The 20,692-nt window shown below is 32.9% G+C and overlaps 1 protein-coding gene across 1 annotated transcript; it reads right to left on the bottom strand.

Moving 5' to 3' along the window:
* Positions 1 to 11,629: 11,629 nt before the first annotated feature.
* Positions 11,630 to 20,607, bottom strand: ndufs3 (NADH:ubiquinone oxidoreductase core subunit S3). The gene is made up of 11 exons (XM_028442269.1): positions 20,426 to 20,607; positions 19,331 to 19,411; positions 19,076 to 19,267; positions 18,361 to 18,468; positions 16,572 to 16,656; positions 15,929 to 15,994; positions 15,758 to 15,855; positions 15,481 to 15,630; positions 13,336 to 13,461; positions 13,135 to 13,254; positions 11,630 to 11,850 (listed from the first exon to the last, which is right to left on the bottom strand). The coding sequence occupies exons 1-11, from the start codon at positions 20,570 to 20,572 to the stop codon at positions 11,683 to 11,685; spliced, it is 1,341 nt and encodes a 446-aa protein (XP_028298070.1). The 5' UTR covers positions 20,573 to 20,607; the 3' UTR covers positions 11,630 to 11,682.
* Positions 20,608 to 20,692: the final 85 nt, after the last annotated feature.

The following is a 20,692-nucleotide window of genomic DNA, read 5'->3' on the forward strand; positions in this document are numbered from 1 at the left end:
TTTTTTTTAATTTTTGAAAAAATATGTCTTGCTATAGCCTTACTTTTGATTTTGAGTGATTTTCAATTTTTATCATTTTTTTTTGCCTTACTGCTTTCTTTGCCCTGTTTAAGTATGTGCATTATATTTGCAGTAGTTTTTAGGGTCTAATGATGGTCCTAACTCAATTTTTTTTTTTTTTAAATTTTTGAAAAATATGCCTTGTTATAGCCTTACTTTTGATTTTGGGTGATTTTCGTTTTGTGTCATTTTTTGTGCCTTACTGCTTTCTTAGCCTTGTTTAAGTATGTGCATTGTATTTGCAGTAGTTTTTAGGGTCTAATGATGGTCCTAACTCAATTTTTTTTTTTTTTTTTTTTTGAAATTTTTGAAAAAAGATGCCTTGCTATAGCCTTACTTTTGATTTTGAGTGATTTTCAATTTTTATCATTTTTTTGTGCCTTACTGCTTTTTTAGCCTTGTTTAAGTATGTGCATTATATTTGTAGTCGTTTTTAGGGTCTAATGATGGTCCTAACTCAATTTTTTTTTTTTTTTTAATTTTTGAAAAAATATGCCTTGCTATAGCCTTACTTTTGATTTTGGATGATTTTCGTTTTTTGTCATTTTTTGTGCCTTACTGCTTTCTTTGCCCTGTTTAAGTATGTGCACTATATTTGCAGTAGTTTTTCGGGTTTAATGATGGTCCTAACTCAATTTTTTTTTTTTTTTTTGAAATTTTTGAAAAAAATATGCCTTGTTATATTCTTACTTTTGATTTTGGGTGATTTTCGTTTTGTGTCATTTTTTGTGCCTTACTGCTTTCTTAGCCTTGTTTAAGTATGTGCATTGTATTTGCAGTAGTTTTTAGGGTCTAATGATGGTCCTAACTCAATTTTTTTTTTTTTTTTTTTGAAATTTTTGAAAAAAGATGCCTTGCTATAGCCTTACTTTTGATTTTGAGTGATTTTCAATTTTTATCATTTTTTGTGCCTTACTGCTTTTTTAGCCTTGTTTAAGTATGTGCATTATATTTGTAGTCGTTTTTAGGGTCTAATGATGTTTCGAACTCAATTTTTTTTTTTTTTTTTTAATTTTTGAAAAAATATGCCTTGCTATAGCCTTACTTTTGATTTTGGATGATTTTCGTTTTTTTGTCATTTTTTGTGCCTTACTGCTTTCTTAGCCTTGTTTAAGTATGTGCATTATATTTGCAGTCGTTTTTCGGGTCTAATGATGGTCCTAACTCAATTTTTTTTTTTTTTTTGAAATTTTTGAAAAAAATATGCCTTGTTATAGCCTTACTTTTGATTTTGGGTGATTTTCGTTTTGTGTCATTTTTTGTGCCTTACTGCTTTCTTAGCCTTGTTTAAGTATGTGCATTGTATTTGCAGTAGTTTTTAGGGTCTAATGATGGTCCTAACTCAATTTTTTTTTTTTTTTTTTTTTTTAAATTTTTGAAAAAAGATGCCTTGCTATAGCCTTACTTTTGATTTTGAGTGATTTTCAATTTTTATCATTTTTTGTGCCTTACTGCTTTTTTAGCCTTGTTTAAGTATGTGCATTATATTTTGCAGTAGTTTTCGGGTCTAATGATGGTCCCGAACTCAATTTTTTTTTTTTTTTTTTTGAAATTTTTGAAAAAAGATGCCTTGTTATAGCCTTACTTTTGATTTTGAGTGATTTTCAATTTTTATCATTTTTTGTGCCTTACTGCTTTCTTAGCCTTGTTTAAGTATGTGCATTATATTTGCAGTAGTTTTTAGGGTTTAATGATGGTCCTAACTCAGTTTTTTTTTTTTTTTTTCTAATTTTTGAAAAATATGCCTTGCTATAGCCTTACTTTTGATTTTAGGTGATTTTCGTTTTGTGTCATTTTATGTGCCTTACTGCTTTCTTAGCCTTGTTTAAGTATGTGCATTATATTTGCAGTAGTTTTTAGAGTCTAATGATGGTCCTAACTCAATTTTTTTTTTTTTTTTTTTGAAATTTTTGAAAAAAGATGCCTTTGCTATAGCCTTACTTTTGATTTTGGATGATTTTCGTTTTTTTTTGTCATTTTTGTGCCTTACTGCTTTCTTTGCCCTGTTTAAGTATGTGCACTATATTTGCAGTAGTTTTTCGGGTTTAATGATGGTCCTAACTCAATTTTTTTTTTTTTTTTTAATTTTTGAAAAAATATGCCTTGCTATAGCCTTACTTTTGATTTTGAGTGATTTTCAATTTTTATCATTTTTTGTGCCTTACTGTTTTCTTTGCCCTGTTTAAGTATGTGCATTATATTTGCAGTCGTTTTTCGGGTCTAATGATGGTCCTAACTCAATATTTTTTTATTTTTTTTTGGAAATTTTTGAAAAAATATGCCTTGCTATAGCCTTATTTTGATTTTGAGTGATTTTCAATTTTTATCATTTTTTGTGCCTTACTGCCTTCTTAGCCTTGTTTAAGTATGTGCATTATATTTGCAGTCGTTTTTCGGGTCTAATGATGGTCCTAACTCAATTTTTTTTTTTTTTTAATTTTTGAAAAAATATGCCTTGCTATAGCCTTACTTTTGATTTTGGGTGATTTTCGTTTTGTGTCATTTTTTGTGCCTTACTGCTTTCTTAGCCTTGTTTAAGTATGTGCATTATATTTGCAGTAGCTTTTCGGGTCTAATGATGGTCCTAACTCAATTTTTTTTTTTTGAAATTTTGAAAAAAGATGCCTTGTTATAGCCTTACTTTGATTTTGGGTGATTTTCGTTTTGTGTCATTTTTTGTGCCTTACTGCTTTCTTAGCCTTGTTTAAGTATGTGCATTATATTTGTAGTAGTTTTTAGGGTCGAATGATGGTCCTAACTCAATTTTTTTTTTTTTTTTTTTTTTTTTTTTGAAATTTTTGAAAAAATATGCCTTGCTATAGCCTTACTTTTGATTTTGGTTGATTTTCGTTTTGTGTCATTTTATGTGCCTTACTGCTTTCTTAGCCCTGCTTAAGTATGTGCATTATATTTGCAGTAGTTTTTAGAGTCTAATGATGGTCCTAACTCAATTTTTTTTTTTTTTTTTTTTTGAAATTTTTGAAAAAAGATGCCTTGCTATAGCCTTACTTTTGATTTTGGATGATTTTCGTTTTTTGTCATTTTTTGTGCCTTACTGCTTTCTTTGCCCTGTTTAAGTATGTGCACTATATTTGCAGTAGTTTTTCGGGTTTAATGATGGTCCTAACTCAATTTTTTTTTTTTTTTTAATTTTTGAAAAAATATGCCTTGCTATAGCCTTACTTTTGATTTTGAGTGATTTTCAATTTTTATCATTTTTTGTGCCTTACTGTTTTCTTTGCCCTGTTTAAGTATGTGCATTATATTTGCAGTCGTTTTTCGGGTCTAATGATGGTCCTAACTCAATATTTTTTTATTTTTTTTTGGAAATTTTTGAAAAAATATGCCTTGCTATAGCCTTATTTTTGATTTTGAGTGATTTTCAATTTTTATCATTTTTTGTGCCTTACTGCCTTCTTAGCCTTGTTTAAGTATGTGCATTATATTTGCAGTCGTTTTTCGGGTCTAATGATGGTCCTAACTCAATTTTTTTTTTTTTTTAATTTTTGAAAAAATATGCCTTGCTATAGCCTTACTTTTGATTTTGGGTGATTTTCGTTTTGTGTCATTTTTTGTGCCTTACTGCTTTCTTAGCCTTGTTTAAGTATGTGCATTATATTTGCAGTAGTTTTTCGGGTCTAATGATGGTCCGAACTCAATTTTTTTTTTTTGAAATTTTTGAAAAAAGATGCCTTGTTATAGCCTTACTTTTGATTTTGGGTGATTTTCGTTTTGTGTCATTTTTTGTGCCTTACTGCTTTCTTAGCCTTGTTTAAGTATGTGCATTATATTTGTAGTAGTTTTTAGGGTCGAATGATGGTCCTAACTCAATTTTTTTTTTTTTTTTTTTTTTTTTTGAAATTTTTGAAAAAATATGCCTTGCTATAGCCTTACTTTTGATTTTGGTTGATTTTCGTTTTGTGTCATTTTATGTGCCTTACTGCTTTCTTAGCCCTGCTTAAGTATGTGCATTATATTTGCAGTAGTTTTTAGAGTCTAATGATGGTCCTAACTCAATTTTTTTTTTTTTTTTTTTTAAATTTTTGAAAAAAGATGCCTTGCTATAGCCTTACTTTTGATTTTGAGTGATTTTCAATTTTTATCATTTTTTGTGCCTTACTGCTTTTTTAGCCTTGTTTAAGTATGTGCATTATATTTGTAGTCGTTTTTAGGGTCTAATGATGTTTCGAACTCAATTTTTTTTTTTTTTTTAATTTTTGAAAAAATATGCCTTGCTATAGCCTTACTTTTGATTTTGGGTGATTTTCGTTTTGTGTCATTTTTTGTGCCTTACTGCTTTCTTAGCCTTGTTTAAGTATGTGCATTGTATTTGCAGTAGTTTTTAGGGTCTAATGATGGTCCTAACTCAATTTTTTTTTTTTTTTTTTTTTGAAATTTTTGAAAAAAGATGCCTTGCTATAGCCTTACTTTTGATTTTGAGTGATTTTCAATTTTTATCATTTTTTGTGCCTTACTGCTTTTTTAGCCTTGTTTAAGTATGTGCATTATATTTGTAGTCGTTTTTAGGGTCTAATGATGTTTCGAACTCAATTTTTTTTTTTTTTTTTAATTTTTGAAAAAATATGCCTTGCTATAGCCTTACTTTTGATTTTGGATGATTTTCGTTTTTTGTCATTTTTTGTGCCTTACTGCTTTCTTAGCCTTGTTTAAGTATGTGCATTATATTTGCAGTCGTTTTTCGGGTCTAATGATGGTCCTAACTCAATTTTTTTTTTTTTTTTTAATTTTTGAAAAAATATGCCTTGCTATAGCCTTACTTTTGATTTTGGGTGATTTTCGTTTTGTGTCATTTTTTGTGCCTTACTGCTTTCTTTGCCCTGTTTAAGTATGTGCATTATATTTGTAGTAGTTTTTAGAGTCTAATAATGGTCCTAACTCAATTTTTTTTTTTTTTTTTTTTGAAATTTTTGAAAAAATATGCCTTGTTATAGCCTTACTTTTGATTTTGAGCGATTTTCAATTTTTATCATTTTTTGTGCCTTACTGCTTTCTTTGCCCTGTTTAAGTATGTGCATTATATTTGTAGTCGTTTTTAGGGTCTAATGATGTTTCGAACTCATTTTTTTTTTTTTTTTTTAATTTTTGAAAAAATATGTCTTGCTATAGCCTTACTTTTGATTTTGAGTGATTTTCAATTTTTATCATTTTTTGTGCCTTACTGCTTTCTTTGCCCTGTTTAAGTATGTGCATTATATTTGCAGTCGTTTTTCGGGTCTAATGATGGTCCTAACTCAATTTTTTTTTTTTTTTTAATTTTTGAAAAAATCTGCCTTGCTATAGCCTTACTTTTGATTTTGGGTGATTTTCGTTTTGTGTCATTTTTTGTGCCTTACTGCTTTCTTTGCCCTGTTTAAGTATGTGCATTATATTTGCAGTAGTTTTTAGAGTCTAATAATGGTCCTAACTCAATTTTTTTTTTTTTTTTTTTGAAATTTTTGAAAAAATATGCCTTGTTATAGCCTTACTTTTGATTTTGAGCGATTTTCAATTTTTATCATTTTTTGTGCCTTACTGCTTTCTTTGCCCTGTTTAAGTATGTGCATTATATTTGTAGTCGTTTTTAGGGTCTAATGATGTTTCGAACTCAATTTTTTTTTTTTTTTTTTAATTTTTGAAAAAATATGTCTTGCTATAGCCTTACTTTTGATTTTGAGTGATTTTCAATTTTTATCATTTTTTGTGCCTTACTGCTTTCTTTGCCCTGTTTAAGTATGTGCATTATATTTGCAGTAGTTTTTAGGGTCTAATGATGGTCCTAACTCAATTTTTTTTTTTTTAAATTTTTGAAAAAATATGCCTTGTTATAGCCTTACTTTTGATTTTGGGTGATTTTCGTTTTGTGTCATTTTTTGTGCCTTACTGCTTTCTTAGCCTTGTTTAAGTATGTGCATTGTATTTGCAGTAGTTTTTAGGGTCTAATGATGGTCCTAACTCAATTTTTTTTTTTTTTTTTTTTGAAATTTTTGAAAAAAGATGCCTTGCTATAGCCTTACTTTTGATTTTGAGTGATTTTCAATTTTTATCATTTTTTGTGCCTTACTGCTTTTTTAGCCTTGTTTAAGTATGTGCATTATATTTGTAGTCGTTTTTAGGGTCTAATGATGGTCCTAACTCAATTTTTTTTTTTTTTTTTTAATTTTTGAAAAAATATGCCTTGCTATAGCCTTACTTTTGATTTTGGATGATTTTCGTTTTTTTGTCATTTTTTGTGCCTTACTGCTTTCTTTGCCCTGTTTAAGTATGTGCACTATATTTGCAGTAGTTTTTCGGGTTTAATGATGGTCCTAACTCAATTTTTTTTTTTTTTTTTGAAATTTTTGAAAAAAATATGCCTTGCTATAGCCTTACTTTTGTTTTTTTGTCATTTTTTGTGCCTTACTGCTTTTTTAGCCTTGTTTAAGTATGTGCATTATATTTGCAGTAGTTTTTCGGGTCTAATGATGGTCCGAACTCAATTTTTTTTTTTTTTTTTTTGAAATTTTTGAAAAAAGATGCCTTGTTATAGCCTTACTTTTGATTTTGAGTGATTTTCAATTTTTATCATTTTTTGTGCCTTACTGTTTTCTTTGCCCTGTTTAAGTATGTGCATTATATTTGCAGTCGTTTTTCGGGTCTAATGATGGTCCTAACTCAATATTTTTTTTTTTTTTTTTGGAAATTTTTGAAAAAATATGCCTTGCTATAGCCTTATTTTTGATTTTGAGTGATTTTCAATTTTTATCATTTTTTGTGCCTTACTGCCTTCTTAGCCTTGTTTAAGTATGTGCATTATATTTGCAGTCGTTTTTCGGGTCTAATGATGGGCCTAACTCAATTTTTTTTTTTTTTTTAATTTTTGAAAAAATATGCCTTGCTATAGCCTTACTTTTGATTTTGGGTGATTTTCGTTTTGTGTCATTTTTTGTGCCTTACTGCTTTCTTTGCCCTGTTTAAGTATGTGCATTATATTTGCAGTAGTTTTTAGAGTCTAATAATGGTCCTAACTCAATTTTTTTTTTTTTTTTTTTGAAATTTTTGAAAAAATATGCCTTGTTATAGCCTTACTTTTGATTTTGAGCGATTTTCAATTTTTATCATTTTTTGTGCCTTACTGCTTTCTTTGCCCTGTTTAAGTATGTGCATTATATTTGTAGTCGTTTTTAGGGTCTAATGATGTTTCGAACTCAATTTTTTTTTTTTTTTTTAATTTTTGAAAAAATATGTCTTGCTATAGCCTTACTTTTGATTTTGAGTGATTTTCAATTTTTATCATTTTTTGTGCCTTACTGCTTTCTTTGCCCTGTTTAAGTATGTGCATTATATTTGCAGTAGTTTTTAGGGTCTAATGATGGTCCTAACTCAATTTTTTTTTTTTTTAAATTTTTGAAAAAATATGCCTTGTTATAGCCTTACTTTTGATTTTGGGTGATTTTCGTTTTGTGTCATTTTTTGTGCCTTACTGCTTTCTTAGCCTTGTTTAAGTATGTGCATTGTATTTGCAGTAGTTTTTAGGGTCTAATGATGGTCCTAACTCAATTTTTTTTTTTTTTTTTTTTTGAAATTTTTGAAAAAAGATGCCTTGCTATAGCCTTACTTTTGATTTTGAGTGATTTTCAATTTTTATAATTTTTTGTGCCTTACTGCTTTTTTAGCCTTGTTTAAGTATGTGCATTATATTTGTAGTCGTTTTTAGGGTCTAATGATGTTTCGAACTCAATTTCTTTTTTTTTTTTTAATTTTTGAAAAAATATGCCTTGCTATAGCCTTACTTTTGATTTTGGATGATTTTCGTTTTTTGTCATTTTTTGTGCCTTACTGCTTTCTTTGCCCTGTTTAAGTATGTGCACTATATTTGCAGTAGTTTTTCGGGTTTAATGATGGTCCTAACTCAATTTTTTTTTTTTTTTTGAAATTTTTGAAAAAAATATGCCTTGCTATAGCCTTACTTTTGATTTTGGGTGATTTTCGTTTTTTGTCATTTTTTGTGCCTTACTGCTTTTTTAGCCTTGTTTAAGTATGTGCATTATATTTGCAGTAGTTTTTCGGGTCTAATGATGGTCCGAACTCAATTTTTTTTTTTTTTTTTTTGAAATTTTTGAAAAAAGATGCCTTGTTATAGCCTTACTTTTGATTTTGAGTGATTTTCAATTTTTATCATTTTTTGTGCCTTACTGCTTTCTTAGCCTTGTTTAAGTATGTGCATTATATTTGCAGTAGTTTTTAGGGTCTAATGATGGTCCTAACTCAATTTTTTTTTTTTTTTTTAATTTTTGAAAAAATATGCCTTGTTATAGCCTTACTTTTGATTTTGGTTGATTTTCGTTTTGTGTCATTTTATGTGCCTTACTGCTTTCTTAGCCTTGTTTAAGTATGTGCATTATATTTGCAGTAGTTTTTAGAGTCTAATGATGGTCCTAACTCAATTTTTTTTTTTTTTTTTTTGAAATTTTTGAAAAAAGATACCTTGCTATAGCCTTACTTTTGATTTTGGATGATTTTCGTTTTTTGTCATTTTTTGTGCCTTACTGCTTTCTTTGCCCTGTTTAAGTATGTGCACTATATTTGCAGTAGTTTTTCGGGTCTAATGATGGGCCTAACTCAATTTTTTTTTTTTTTTAATTTTTGAAAAAATATGCCTTGCTATAGCCTTACTTTTGATTTTGGTTGATTTTCGTTTTGTGTCATTTTTTGTGCCTTACTGCTTTCTTTGCCCTGTTTAAGTATGTGCATTATATTTGCAGTAGTTTTTCGGGTTTAATGATGGTCCTAACTCAATTTTTTTTTTTTTTTTTGAAATTTTTGAAAAAAATATGCCTTGTTATAGCCTTACTTTTGATTTTGGGTGATTTTCGTTTTGTGTCATTTTTTGTGCCTTACTGCTTTCTTAGCCTTGTTTAAGTATGTGCATTGTATTTGCAGTAGTTTTTAGGGTCTAATGATGGTCCTAACTCAATTTTTTTTTTTTTTTTTTTTGAAATTTTTGAAAAAATATGCCTTGCTATAGCCTTACTTTTGATTTTGAGTGATTTTCAATTTTTATCATTTTTTGTGCCTTACTGCTTTTTTAGCCTTGTTTAAGTATGTGCATTATATTTGTAGTCGTTTTTAGGGTCTAATGATGTTTCGAACTCAATTTTTTTTTTTTTTTTTAATTTTTGAAAAAATATGCCTTGCTATAGCCTTACTTTTGATTTTGGATGATTTTCGTTTTTTGTCATTTTTTGTGCCTTACTGCTTTCTTAGCCTTGTTTAAGTATGTGCATTATATTTGCAGTCGTTTTTCGGGTCTAATGATGGTCCTAACTCAATTTTTTTTTTTTTTTTTAATTTTTGAAAAAATATGCCTTGCTATAGCCTTACTTTTGATTTTGGATGATTTTCGTTTTTTGTCATTTTTTGTGCCTTACTGCTTTCTTTGCCCTGTTTAAGTATGTGCATTATATTTGTAGTAGTTTTTAGAGTCTAATAATGGTCCTAACTCAATTTTTTTTTTTTTTTTTTTTGAAATTTTTGAAAAAATATGCCTTGTTATAGCCTTACTTTTGATTTTGAGCGATTTTCAATTTTTATCATTTTTTGTGCCTTACTGCTTTCTTTGCCCTGTTTAAGTATGTGCATTATATTTGTAGTCGTTTTTAGGGTCTAATGATGTTTCGAACTCAATTTTTTTTTTTTTTTTTAATTTTTGAAAAAATATGTCTTGCTATAGCCTTACTTTTGATTTTGAGTGATTTTCAATTTTTATCATTTTTTGTGCCTTACTGCTTTCTTTGCCCTGTTTAAGTATGTGCATTATATTTGCAGTAGTTTTTAGGGTCTAATGATGGTCCTAACTCAATTTTTTTTTTTTTTAAATTTTTGAAAAAATATGCCTTGTTATAGCCTTACTTTTGATTTTGAGTGATTTTCAATTTTTATCATTTTTTGTGCCTTACTGCTTTCTTAGCCTTGTTTAAGTATGTGCATTATATTTGTAGTAGTTTTTAGGGTCTAATGATGGTCCTAACTCAATTTTTTTTTTTTTTTGAAAATTTTGAAAAAATATGCCTTGCTATAGCCTTACTTTTGATTTTGGGTGATTTTCGTTTTTTGTCATTTTTTGTGCCTTACTGCTTTCTTTGCCTTGTTTAAGTATGTGCATTATTTTTGCAGAGGTTTTTAGGGTCTAATGAGGGTCTTAACTCAATTTTTATTTTTTGAAATTTTTGAAAATATGCCTTACTATAGCTTTACTTCTGATTTTGTTTGATTTTTAATTTTTGTCATTTTTTGTTCCCTAATGCTTTTTATGGCCATTGTAAGTATGTGCATTATATTTGCAGTAGTGTTTAGGGTCTTTTACTGGACTTAACTCATTTTTTTTTTTTTTAAATTTTTGAAAAATATTCCTTACTGTAGCGTTACCTCTGATTTTGGATGATTTTTCATTTTTTTCATTTTTTGTGCCTTAATGCTTTTGTATTCCATTTTAACTATGCATTATATTTTCAGTCATTTTTAGGGTCTAATGAAGGTCTTACCTCAATTTTTATTTTTTGAAAAATATGCCTTACTATAGCCTTACTTATGATTTTGTGATTTTTGTCATTTTTTGTTCCTTAATGCTTATTTAGCCCATTGTAAGTATGTGCATTATTTTTGCAGTAATTTTTAGGGTGTAATGAAGGTCTTAACTCATTTTTACTATATATAGCCTTACCTTTGATTTTAAGGTGATTTTTTTTTATTTTTTATGCCTTAAGTATGTGCATTATATTTGCAGTAGTTTTTAGGGTCTTATACTGGCCTTAACTCAATTTTTTTTTTTTTTTAATTTTTGAAAAATATACCTTACTATTTAGCCTTGCCTTTGATTTTGAGTCATTTTTTGTTCTTTAATGCTTATTTAGCCCATTGTAAGCATGTGCATTACATTTGCAGTAATTCTTAGGGTCTAATGAGGGTCTTAACTCAATTTTTGCCTTACCTCCGTTTTGAGGCGTTTGAAATTTTTTCGTCAAATTTCATGCCTTACTGAAGCTTGTTCTGAACTCAGACGAGCTCCACGTGCGCTTACAGCGTTGAACTGATTGTGTGTGTGTGTTTCTGTGGGACTTCAGGATGTTGCTGGGTTAATGTTTGTTTTTTGTGTTGAACTCTTTGAACGTGTGCGTGCTCTTATTTTGAAGCTGAATGATAGAATGGTTGGGTTACCATGGTAACAGGCTGCAGTAACACAAAGTCAAAAACAGAGGCTATCCTCTCATTGGTCAGAGTCCTTAGGGTTAAACAGTGACCATGAAACACCACAGTGTGTGTCTTTGCGTTTCCATGGTTACCATAGCAGTGGTACAGAAAAAAAGATGAGATGAGCTGCAGCTGTTTGTCTGTCCAGGTTCCAACGGGGCGTCCGACCTTATTCTGCTACTGTTCCCTTTGTTTTGGTTGTGTTACTGTTTAATGTGGCTGTTGTGTTTGTGTTGTTTAGTGCAGTTGTGTGTATGTGGTTTTGCATAGTTGTGTTTTTGTTTTGCCTTAGTTGTTTTGTGTGTTTGTTGTGTAGTTGTTTGATAGACAAAGAGAATAATGATCAGAGTGTTATAGACAGTTTATTGTGTTATTATGTACATATACAGTGGGTGATCACTTGGGTGTAGTTGCAGGTTCTCCTGATTCTAGTTGTGGAGTTTCTTTAGTTTCTCTGTGAGCAGGAAAAACTTCCCACGGTGAGTTTAGGTCAAACTTCCTGAACTCCTGAGAAAGTTCCACAGGTTCAGCCACAACACGCTTCAGCTCATCGTCATAACGCACCTACACAGAGACACACACACACACACACACACACACACACACACACACACACACACAGTTACACATACACTGCGGCAGCATCAAACACTTTTGGGTCAATTGAGTCTAAAAAAAAAAATCTGAATTTTTTACAGATTGTTCTGTGATTATTCAATATTCACACTGTAAATGATTAGTTTGATCTGATGAACACTTGAGAAATGAACAATTTAGTGATGGGATATGTGTTTTTATTTTTCTTCCATTTTCAGCTTCCAATATCTGAAGAACTACAGCACATAGGAAAAGTAAATGTGTCATAGTAATACAGCTCCACCTACTCTCAGAATATACAAAAAGTGAGTGTGTGTTTGGGTCTGGAACATGTTTGGGCCTTCAGTAAACAACTTAGTAAATGCTTCAGCTCCCTGTAATATGATCAGCTTTGAGTTATGAACATTGACTGTTCACATCACTAACGATTAGTCACATATATGCATTGGTTCTTGGGTGACACGTTCTGGAAATATGAAAAAATACTTTTTTTTTTTAAACTATTTTCATTAGCCCATAACTGCATGATCAAATCTGATCTGTAATTTAATTTATAGTATAAAGGTTACTATTTATTGGGATATAAAACTATTTGTCTTTCATTTTTATGTTGGACCCAAACTTTGGGTTATTTCACCACTCGTGAATATTGAAAATCCTTTACATGAGGCAACTGTAGTTTGGTTCTGTGTCACATAATCATTAGTTTTTCACTAGTATGATAAAAATATATATATTTAAAAACTATTGCATCAGAAAATATTTCACATGTTCTACAGTTTCTCTGACAAACTTCTTTTTACTATTTTGAGGAGATCTATCAGATAGGTTGTATAGCAGATCTTTGTCTATATTCTGAGTAGGTGGAGCTGTATTATTATACTACATTTACTTTTCCTATGTGCTGTAGTTCCTGAGATATTTGAAGCTGAAAAAGGAAGAAAAATAAACACACACCCCCATCACTAAATTGTCCATATATTAAAAAGTGTTGATCAGATCAAACTAAAAATGTACAGTGTGACTATTGAATAATTTTGGAACAATTGGTAAATAATTCAGAATTTGAAACTGAAGTGCGTGGGATGCCCTGAACATTAGTTGAAATGTCATAGAATGACCGTTCTATAAATTAAAATGGTGTCACTGGTTTTCTTTTTGATTTTACAGGTTTTACTGGTTTTTTTTTAATGGTATCACTTGGTATTTTAATGGTTTGTGATGGTTTTCCCTATGTGTTACTGGGGTCACCTCTACGTATCCGGACAGGGGGAAGTCCTTCCTGAAGGGGTGACCCTCGAAGCCGTAGTCGGTCAGGATGCGTCTCAGGTCGGGATGGTTGGCAAAGAAAACTCCAAACATGTCCCACACCTGCAGAAGAAGAAGAAGAAGAGAGGTTTTAACGAGCCACAGAGGCTGGCTCCGATTGGACGCCCTCATCCGGTCACTCACCTCACGCTCGTACCAATTGGCTGCGATGTGGACGGGAACGGCCGAGTCCAGAGGGGTCAGCTCGTCTGTGTAGGTTTTAACTCGCACACGAGAGTTGTAGCGCAGAGAGAGCAGGTTGTACACAATCTAACACACACACGCACACACAGTAAACCTTGGGTGAAGTAAAATAATTTAATAATCAATTAATTTCCTCACTGACTGATCATAAAATAAAAATCACATGCTTTAACATAACTTTACACTAAATCATTAACCACAACCTTTTAAATAGAAATGCCTGAAAACATATTTGTGATTGTGAAAACAGACGAAAAATTTAGATTCACTTCCTGAAACAGAAACGTCAACGTTCTTATTTCTATTATTGTTTTTTTTTTCTTCTAAAAAGCTGCTAAATGATCTATAAATCAGGCTGAATGTTTCACTCCAATAGAAAACAATGGGATGTTTACAGGCAGTGGGGCCTTGTGACATCATCAATCACATGACTTCAAGATGGAGGAACACAGGCTCTAAAGCTATAAAGTTAATAAAGTGAATATGGTGCAAAATAATGTGTTTTGTTAGACATAGATCTACTAATAAGGATATTTAGAAGACTTTAGGCCAAACTTGTAAAAACAGGAGGATCCCTTTCACTGAGCGGTTAACTGGGTCGTTACTGGGTTTTACACGATCACGATTTCTGGGCCGATCACCAATCAGTGGGTTTAAAAAAAAAAAAAACAATCACTGATCCAATGATATTAATAACACAGGTTGGTTTTTTTTTGGTACCGACCAAATTTCTTTTGGTACTCCCTGATACAGATTTAAGGAAAATCAAACGTGATGTTTCGGGACCTAAACGGAGTCTTGTGACTGTGAGGGAGTGGAAGAGTTGAAGAATTTCCATGCAGAACCTGAACACAACATTGCAAAACCATTTAATTTAGTCCCTGAACAGCAGCTGTGTCGACTACAAGAGAGTTGGAGATGAAGCTGTGGAGGCTGACCACTCTGGAACTACATGAAGCCCCCATCAGCATTAACATTAGTGGAGCAAAAACATTTCTTGACTGTGGCATTGCAAAACCTGCTGTTGATTATGGTCTGTATTCACAGGTGCACAGCGGAGGTGGGGCGCATACACACACGCTTCTGTGTCCACGGGAACGCATCGCTCTGCTCTTGGACTCTCACTTTTAACATGCTCAGGCTGAATAAACAAAACAAGTGCACGCACACATACAAACACACTAGGGCTGGGCGATTTTGCCTAAAAAAAAACCCTCAAATTTTTTTAAAGAAAAATTCGAGTTTCGATTACATTTAGATATATTGTCAAGTGCAACTTTATTGCTGTGATTGTCCTCAAGAGTTAAAATGCATAGAACAATCCCAAAATAAAAAGTAATTGAGGCTCTGACATTCAACAATTTCAAGCTTTAAGTCAGGTTTAAGCAAAAGTGTAACAGCAACTTCACAGTCGCTTAAATTTTCTGATTAAGAAATCAGAAAACTACATATTCTACAACATTATAATTAAAAAAATAATAAACTCTTTCCTTAGCATCTCAGCATAATGCAAATAAAAAAATAAACATGCCTGTGGCACACATATAGCCTACTCAAAGGGTAAACAAATGTAAACAAGGAGGGGGCGGGCTCATATCAGAACGCGAAAAAGTCCGAAAAAACTGTGGCGGGAAAAAAATAAATAAATTGAAATTAAAGAAAGGAATTTTTTTTTTTTTAACTTTTTATTGACAAATTCGATTAATTGATTAAATCGTTTTTTTGCCCAACCCTAAGACACACACGCACACAAACAACAGACGCTGCCCCGGCACACAGAGCCGCTTCGCTCCAACCGAGAGAAATTTTCGCTGTTTGCTCATAAGTTTTTACTTTTGGGCACAAATGTGTGTGAAATAAAGCTGTGTCACGTAGAGCAAACAACTTTACAGTGTAAATGAGACGATAAAACAATGCAATGGGAGCATCTACAGAAAGCTTCATCACGATCGGATCAGTGAATTAAGACATTACAGCCGATCACATTAATTGCATAAAATGCCAAATATCGGCCGATCAGATCCTTGTAAAGCCTATCAGTTACAGTAACTGGGTAGTTACAGTAACCATGTAGTTATCTGGTACCTCGAAGCGGTTCTGGCGTGTAGGGATGTCGACGGCTGTGAGGTCGATCATGTTCCTGAACTGAGCGTTACTGTGGTCCTTCAGGAACGTCAGAACGGGAATGATTCCATCAGGATGGATCATCAGCTCCAGCTCACTGTAACACGTCACCTACACACACACACACACACACACACACACACACACACACACACACACACACACACACACACACACACACACACACAAAACTGATGATCTGATCATGGGGAGCCATTCTTCTCCCTCACTAACTCACCTGAACCTGCTGGACGTACTTTGGCAGGATTTCAGCCACATATTCTCCAAACTCAGCGAGCTGACTGTGAGCCACTGCATCCTTTACCCTCACTGTAGCTGCACACACACACGTTATGATTATTAATATATCTATAAAAATAATCACACTTACAAACGACCGAGGACTCACGTCTGTTCTCGCTGCTGTTTGACTGAAGTCTGCTTGGCTGCTGACACACACACCGACTCACTGACGCTGACACAACACATGAAGAAGAATCATTAGTTTCACACACTAACGTCACTATCTGTGTGTGTGATGAATAAATTATGAAAGTCAAATAATTAAGCAATCAAATATCAGATAAAAAATAATCAGCTTAAAAAAGATTGAAATACATTTAGAAAATATTTTAGTTTGTTGAGTTATATTTTATGCAAAAAGGGAAACATCTATTCATTAATAAATTGAACTAAAAAAAATAATAATAATAATCGATAACCTGCAAAAATAATAAATATGTAATCTATGAATTAAATAGTAATTAAATCAGAGTAATAAACACATGAAATAAATAAACTAGTTTAATATTGACTAAATTAATGAATTTTACGTAAAATAACCTAACTAATGGATCAGTTAAATCTGTCAATATTGATAATTCTTGTGACTGGGTCCAGGCTAACGTTAGCATTAGCTCGTACAGAGGTCAAAGCGGTTATTAAAGCTCACTGTGAGGCTTCCGGCTGCTGACAAACACCCCGACATTAACCGCAATAATCTGTGCGTGTGAGAGAATGTGAGACTTTAAAGCTGTTTGAGACAAACTCACAGTTTAACGTCCGACCCAAACCTCCGCGAACAAACCGCAGCACAGACAGCGCCATGTTGGACAGTGGAGGGTGATAGCGCGCCACCTAAAGGCCGGAAGTGGAAATGCATCAACATCCTTCTTCTTCTCTGGAGTTTTTAGCGGTAGCTCCATCACTGCCACCCACTGGTTAAGTGCGGATCTGGACTTTTGTGGAGTAAAATTCATCATCTCGATAATAATTAATATTAAAAATGAACATAACAGTTCTGGGTTAGACAAAGAAGTTTATTTCTAATAAATCCAGTCTAATCTTGGCATATAATTGATGAGACACTCCACAATATCAGAATACTCTATTTTTTTATTAACATGGCACATAACTCCAAAAGGAAAACAATGTCTGTCACTCCACGCAGTCATACACAGACACACAAGACTCCACCCTTTTTCAGGCATAAAACCCAGCACTGGTCGATGATAGGCTATCTGTGTCACATGACCAGTCAGCTACTTCTTAATTGGCTACAATTCATTTCACGTCACAAATCACGGGGACATCAGTCTATGGTCGTTTTGGCGTCTACTTACGAAACTGTCAGCTCCGCCCCCTCCGATAAAAACTATCAACTCTGGACTCTACAATCTGTGGGAGTAGGTTGGACTGAGAGCTATAGTGAGCATTGAGTAGCACGTTAGCATTAGCATAGATTGAAAAAATGGGTGTATCTTAACTGCTCCAGTAGCCCCGCTCATAATCAAGGCAGTCAGACAAATATCAGGGTTTAGTTCCTCTTTAAAGTTTAACGTCTATGTTTGTAATGTTTGTCAGTTGATGTTTCATCTTTTCTGGCTTTGGTTGTTTGGTTGTGTCTTGATTTTACCGTCTCTATTAGCACTTGGTATCCATGGTAACGACTCCTCCACTCACAGACAATTCCTGTCTGTAACTTTGATGTAAAGTGAAGCCGTTTGATATCAGTGAGTCGTCAGGACAACAGACGCTTCACCACCACTGAGGGCATTGTTCAAGTGTGTGTGTGTGTGTGTGTGTGTGATGTCGAATGTAAAAACTTGGGTCACTTTTTCATAGCCAACATATATTGAACATTTAGCTGATCTTCCTCACAATTGAGACAGAAATTCATGTAAAACTGAATGTTCTACACCATTGTTAAAACTGTACACATGAAAAATAAATCTAAATGTTATATCTAAATATAAATGTAAATCGAAATATTAAATGTAAATCGAAATATTAAATGTAAATCGAAATATTAAAGGTAAATCTAAATGTAAATCTAAATGTTAAGTGTAAATCTAAATGTTAAATGTAAATCTAAATGTTAAATCTAAATGCAAATGTTATATCTAAATGTAAATATTACATCTAAATGTAAATGTACGTTAAATGTAAATCTAAATATAAATGATAAAACTAAATGTTAAATGTAAATGTATAATCTAAATGTGAAATCTAAATGTAAATGTAAATGTGAAATCTAAAAGTAAATGTTGAGAGTAAATGTTTTATTTTTCATGTGTACACATTTTTAACAATGATATAGACCATGGTGTTTTACATGATTTTGTCTCAAATGAAAGAAAAATGAGCTAAATGTTCAAAATATGTCGGCTATGAAACAGTGACCGAGTCTTTTTTTTTTTTACATTCGGCGCCAGCCCACACACGTGTGTGTGTGTAAGATGGAGCAGTTAGCACTGATCGTCTGTGTTTCATATTTAATGTAGCGCACACGCACACGCACACACACACAGTCTACTGGCGTGGTGTGCGTCCCTCACACACTTCCTGGTAGAAGTTCCTCAGCAGGTCTCTGTGTGCTGAGCGTAGCAGGATGTGCGGTCGGATGCTCTTTAGCCTCTGAATGGCTTCGTCTGGCGTCCATCGGTGCAGCTGCAGCAGCACAGACACAATCAATCACATTTTTCCGTCATAATTACATTTTCAACTTCCCACATTCAATTACAATTACAGTGACCAGCATTTTTTCCAATTACAATGAAACTATAATTATATTTTTATTCTTAGAAAAATCACTTACAATTGCGTTCTCAATCACTAAAGTTCAGTTACAATTAATGACAATTACTAAGCCTGAAATAAATAACCTAATAAAAGTTAACCTTCCTCTTGTGTTAGCTTCCTGTTAGCATCGCTAATGATAATGGGGTCCTAAATCAGCTGTAAAATACACTAAAAACAATTATCTATCATATAATTTATTTCCTATCTACTGATTACCTTGTTAGGCTTCCTAATCAATGAAAATATTGGTTTTAATATTTTTGGTGTGGGAAAGCTTGATATGAAGCATATTTTAATAATTATTAACTACATATGTATAACACTGAACTCAATTACAATTTAATTGCGATTCCGACAGCAACAGATTTTGAAAATTACAATTACACCTTAACTGTAATTAATTATCAATTACAATTGACCCCAACCCTGCAATCTGCACTCACGCCGCTGAGGCTAAGCCCCGCCCCCTCCTCACCTGGATGAGGTAAGCAGCCACTACGGTGGCGCTGCGACAGCGTCCGGCCTTACAGTGCACGTACACGCTGGCGCCCTCCTGTCTGTGCGTCAGCGTGAATGCCACGCCCCTGTGTAGGTCGTCCAAGGTCGGAACACCCACCAGGTCCACCGTGCTGAGGCGGAGCTGCTGCACGCCCACAGCACGCCACTCCTGGTGACATCACAGGTAAACATCCCACAGGTGATGACATCACTGTGACATCACAGGCCTCACCTGGGCAGAGTTACAGAAGCGTTTGGTCTCAAACTCTTGGTTCATTGTAACGACTCCTCGCACGTTTTCTTCTTCTACGAGCTGAAAAACAATAAATAAATACAATGAATACCAACTTATCTTTCACTCTTATCTGTTCAAACACAGAAAGCTTTATTTAAACAAAGGCGTGAGTCACTCACACACATTGACAAATATTTTTAAAAGTAGATGTTAAACTATTAAAGGCTTTCATTGTTTAAACGTCTAATTATTAAACATTTTCCTATAAAAATGTGTTACTAATCATTTTTTGTGTGGATTGAACTCAATGGTTCATTAAAGATTTTTAGCTGTACTTCCTTTATATTTTTCACAATAAAATCATAGCTTCTGTTTTGTTTTGTTTTTTAATTTTATGTTCTCTGTTAGAGTTCAGAGAAAAACGCATATGACTTGATTATTAAAGAGTTAGAGTTTAGCATAAGGACAAATGTGAGCAGCAGAGAACGAAAATGAAAAGAGCTTCTGGTTACCTGTAAACAATTTAACTAGCATTAGCTCCTTAGCTAACTAACTTTATAGAAACTCTAGAATTAAATTAAAAACACTAAAATACGCTTTAATCAAATAACAACTCGGGTGTCATCAGTTATCACAAAAACCAGAAGATCCATAACGTTAAAACGGCTATGTAGCTTTCCCGCTGTTCCTATTAAACTGGTGTCTAAGTTACTTGGTGATTTCCGGACCAAACTTAAAACGATAATAAAACATGTGACTGTCCTTTTCTTTGTTTCTTTACGCACAAACTGTCCATTCTCAAGATTATTTAATTTATCCGAGCGAATTTCACAAATAATAAAAACTGTTAACATACACTATACATAGGGAGCTAGCATTAACTCATTAGCGCAATAGGTTTTACATTTTAAAACTTTTAACTTTTTTATACATGTAATGCATTAAATGTCACTTCTTTTTCAAAGATCAACTATTATAGATAAACCAAAGCTTCAGAATGTCGCAGGGTGCGCGCCATTGAATTATTGAGGTGAATCACCAGTTAACACGCTAACCAGTAGCTGTGGTGCAGCCCAGCAGCGGGACTCCCACCTGTGCGGTCATGGATCTGAAGGGCAGCGCTCCGAGGATGACGGTGTCGTCCACTCGGTCGAACCAGCGCCTGGAGGAGAACTTCTCCATCAGCAGGTTGTAGCCTAGGGTCGGGTAGAACAGCAGCCGGGCCACGGCGGAGGCCATCACGGCACCGGATCAGTTGGTGATCGTTCCGGCGGGGAACCAGAGCGCTGGAACAAGGTTCCGCCTTAGAACTTTTCTCAATGATCGATAGATCGTTGTTGTTTCATTACAGAAATTACT

The sequence above is a fragment of the Gouania willdenowi genome, unplaced genomic scaffold (assembly GCF_900634775.1).
Source record: "Gouania willdenowi unplaced genomic scaffold, fGouWil2.1 scaffold_430_arrow_ctg1, whole genome shotgun sequence".
Classification (NCBI taxonomy): Eukaryota; Metazoa; Chordata; class Actinopteri; order Blenniiformes; family Gobiesocidae; genus Gouania; species Gouania willdenowi.

What these genes read in the sequence shown, in the direction of transcription:
- ndufs3 (XM_028442269.1), bottom strand. Translation starts at nt 20,572, where the DNA reads ATGGCCTCCGCCGTGGCCCGGCTGCTGTTCTACCCGACCCTAGGCTAC. An exon ending in CACGCCAGAACCGCTTCGAG is followed by an intron (nt 13,462 to 15,480) that starts GTACCAGATAAC and finishes TGTGTGTGTTAG; the next exon opens with ATTGTGTACAACCTGCTCTC. An exon ending in CCCTGTCCGGATACGTAGAG is followed by an intron (nt 11,851 to 13,134) that starts GTGACCCCAGTA and finishes GTCTCTGTGTAG; the next exon opens with GTGCGTTATGACGATGAGCT.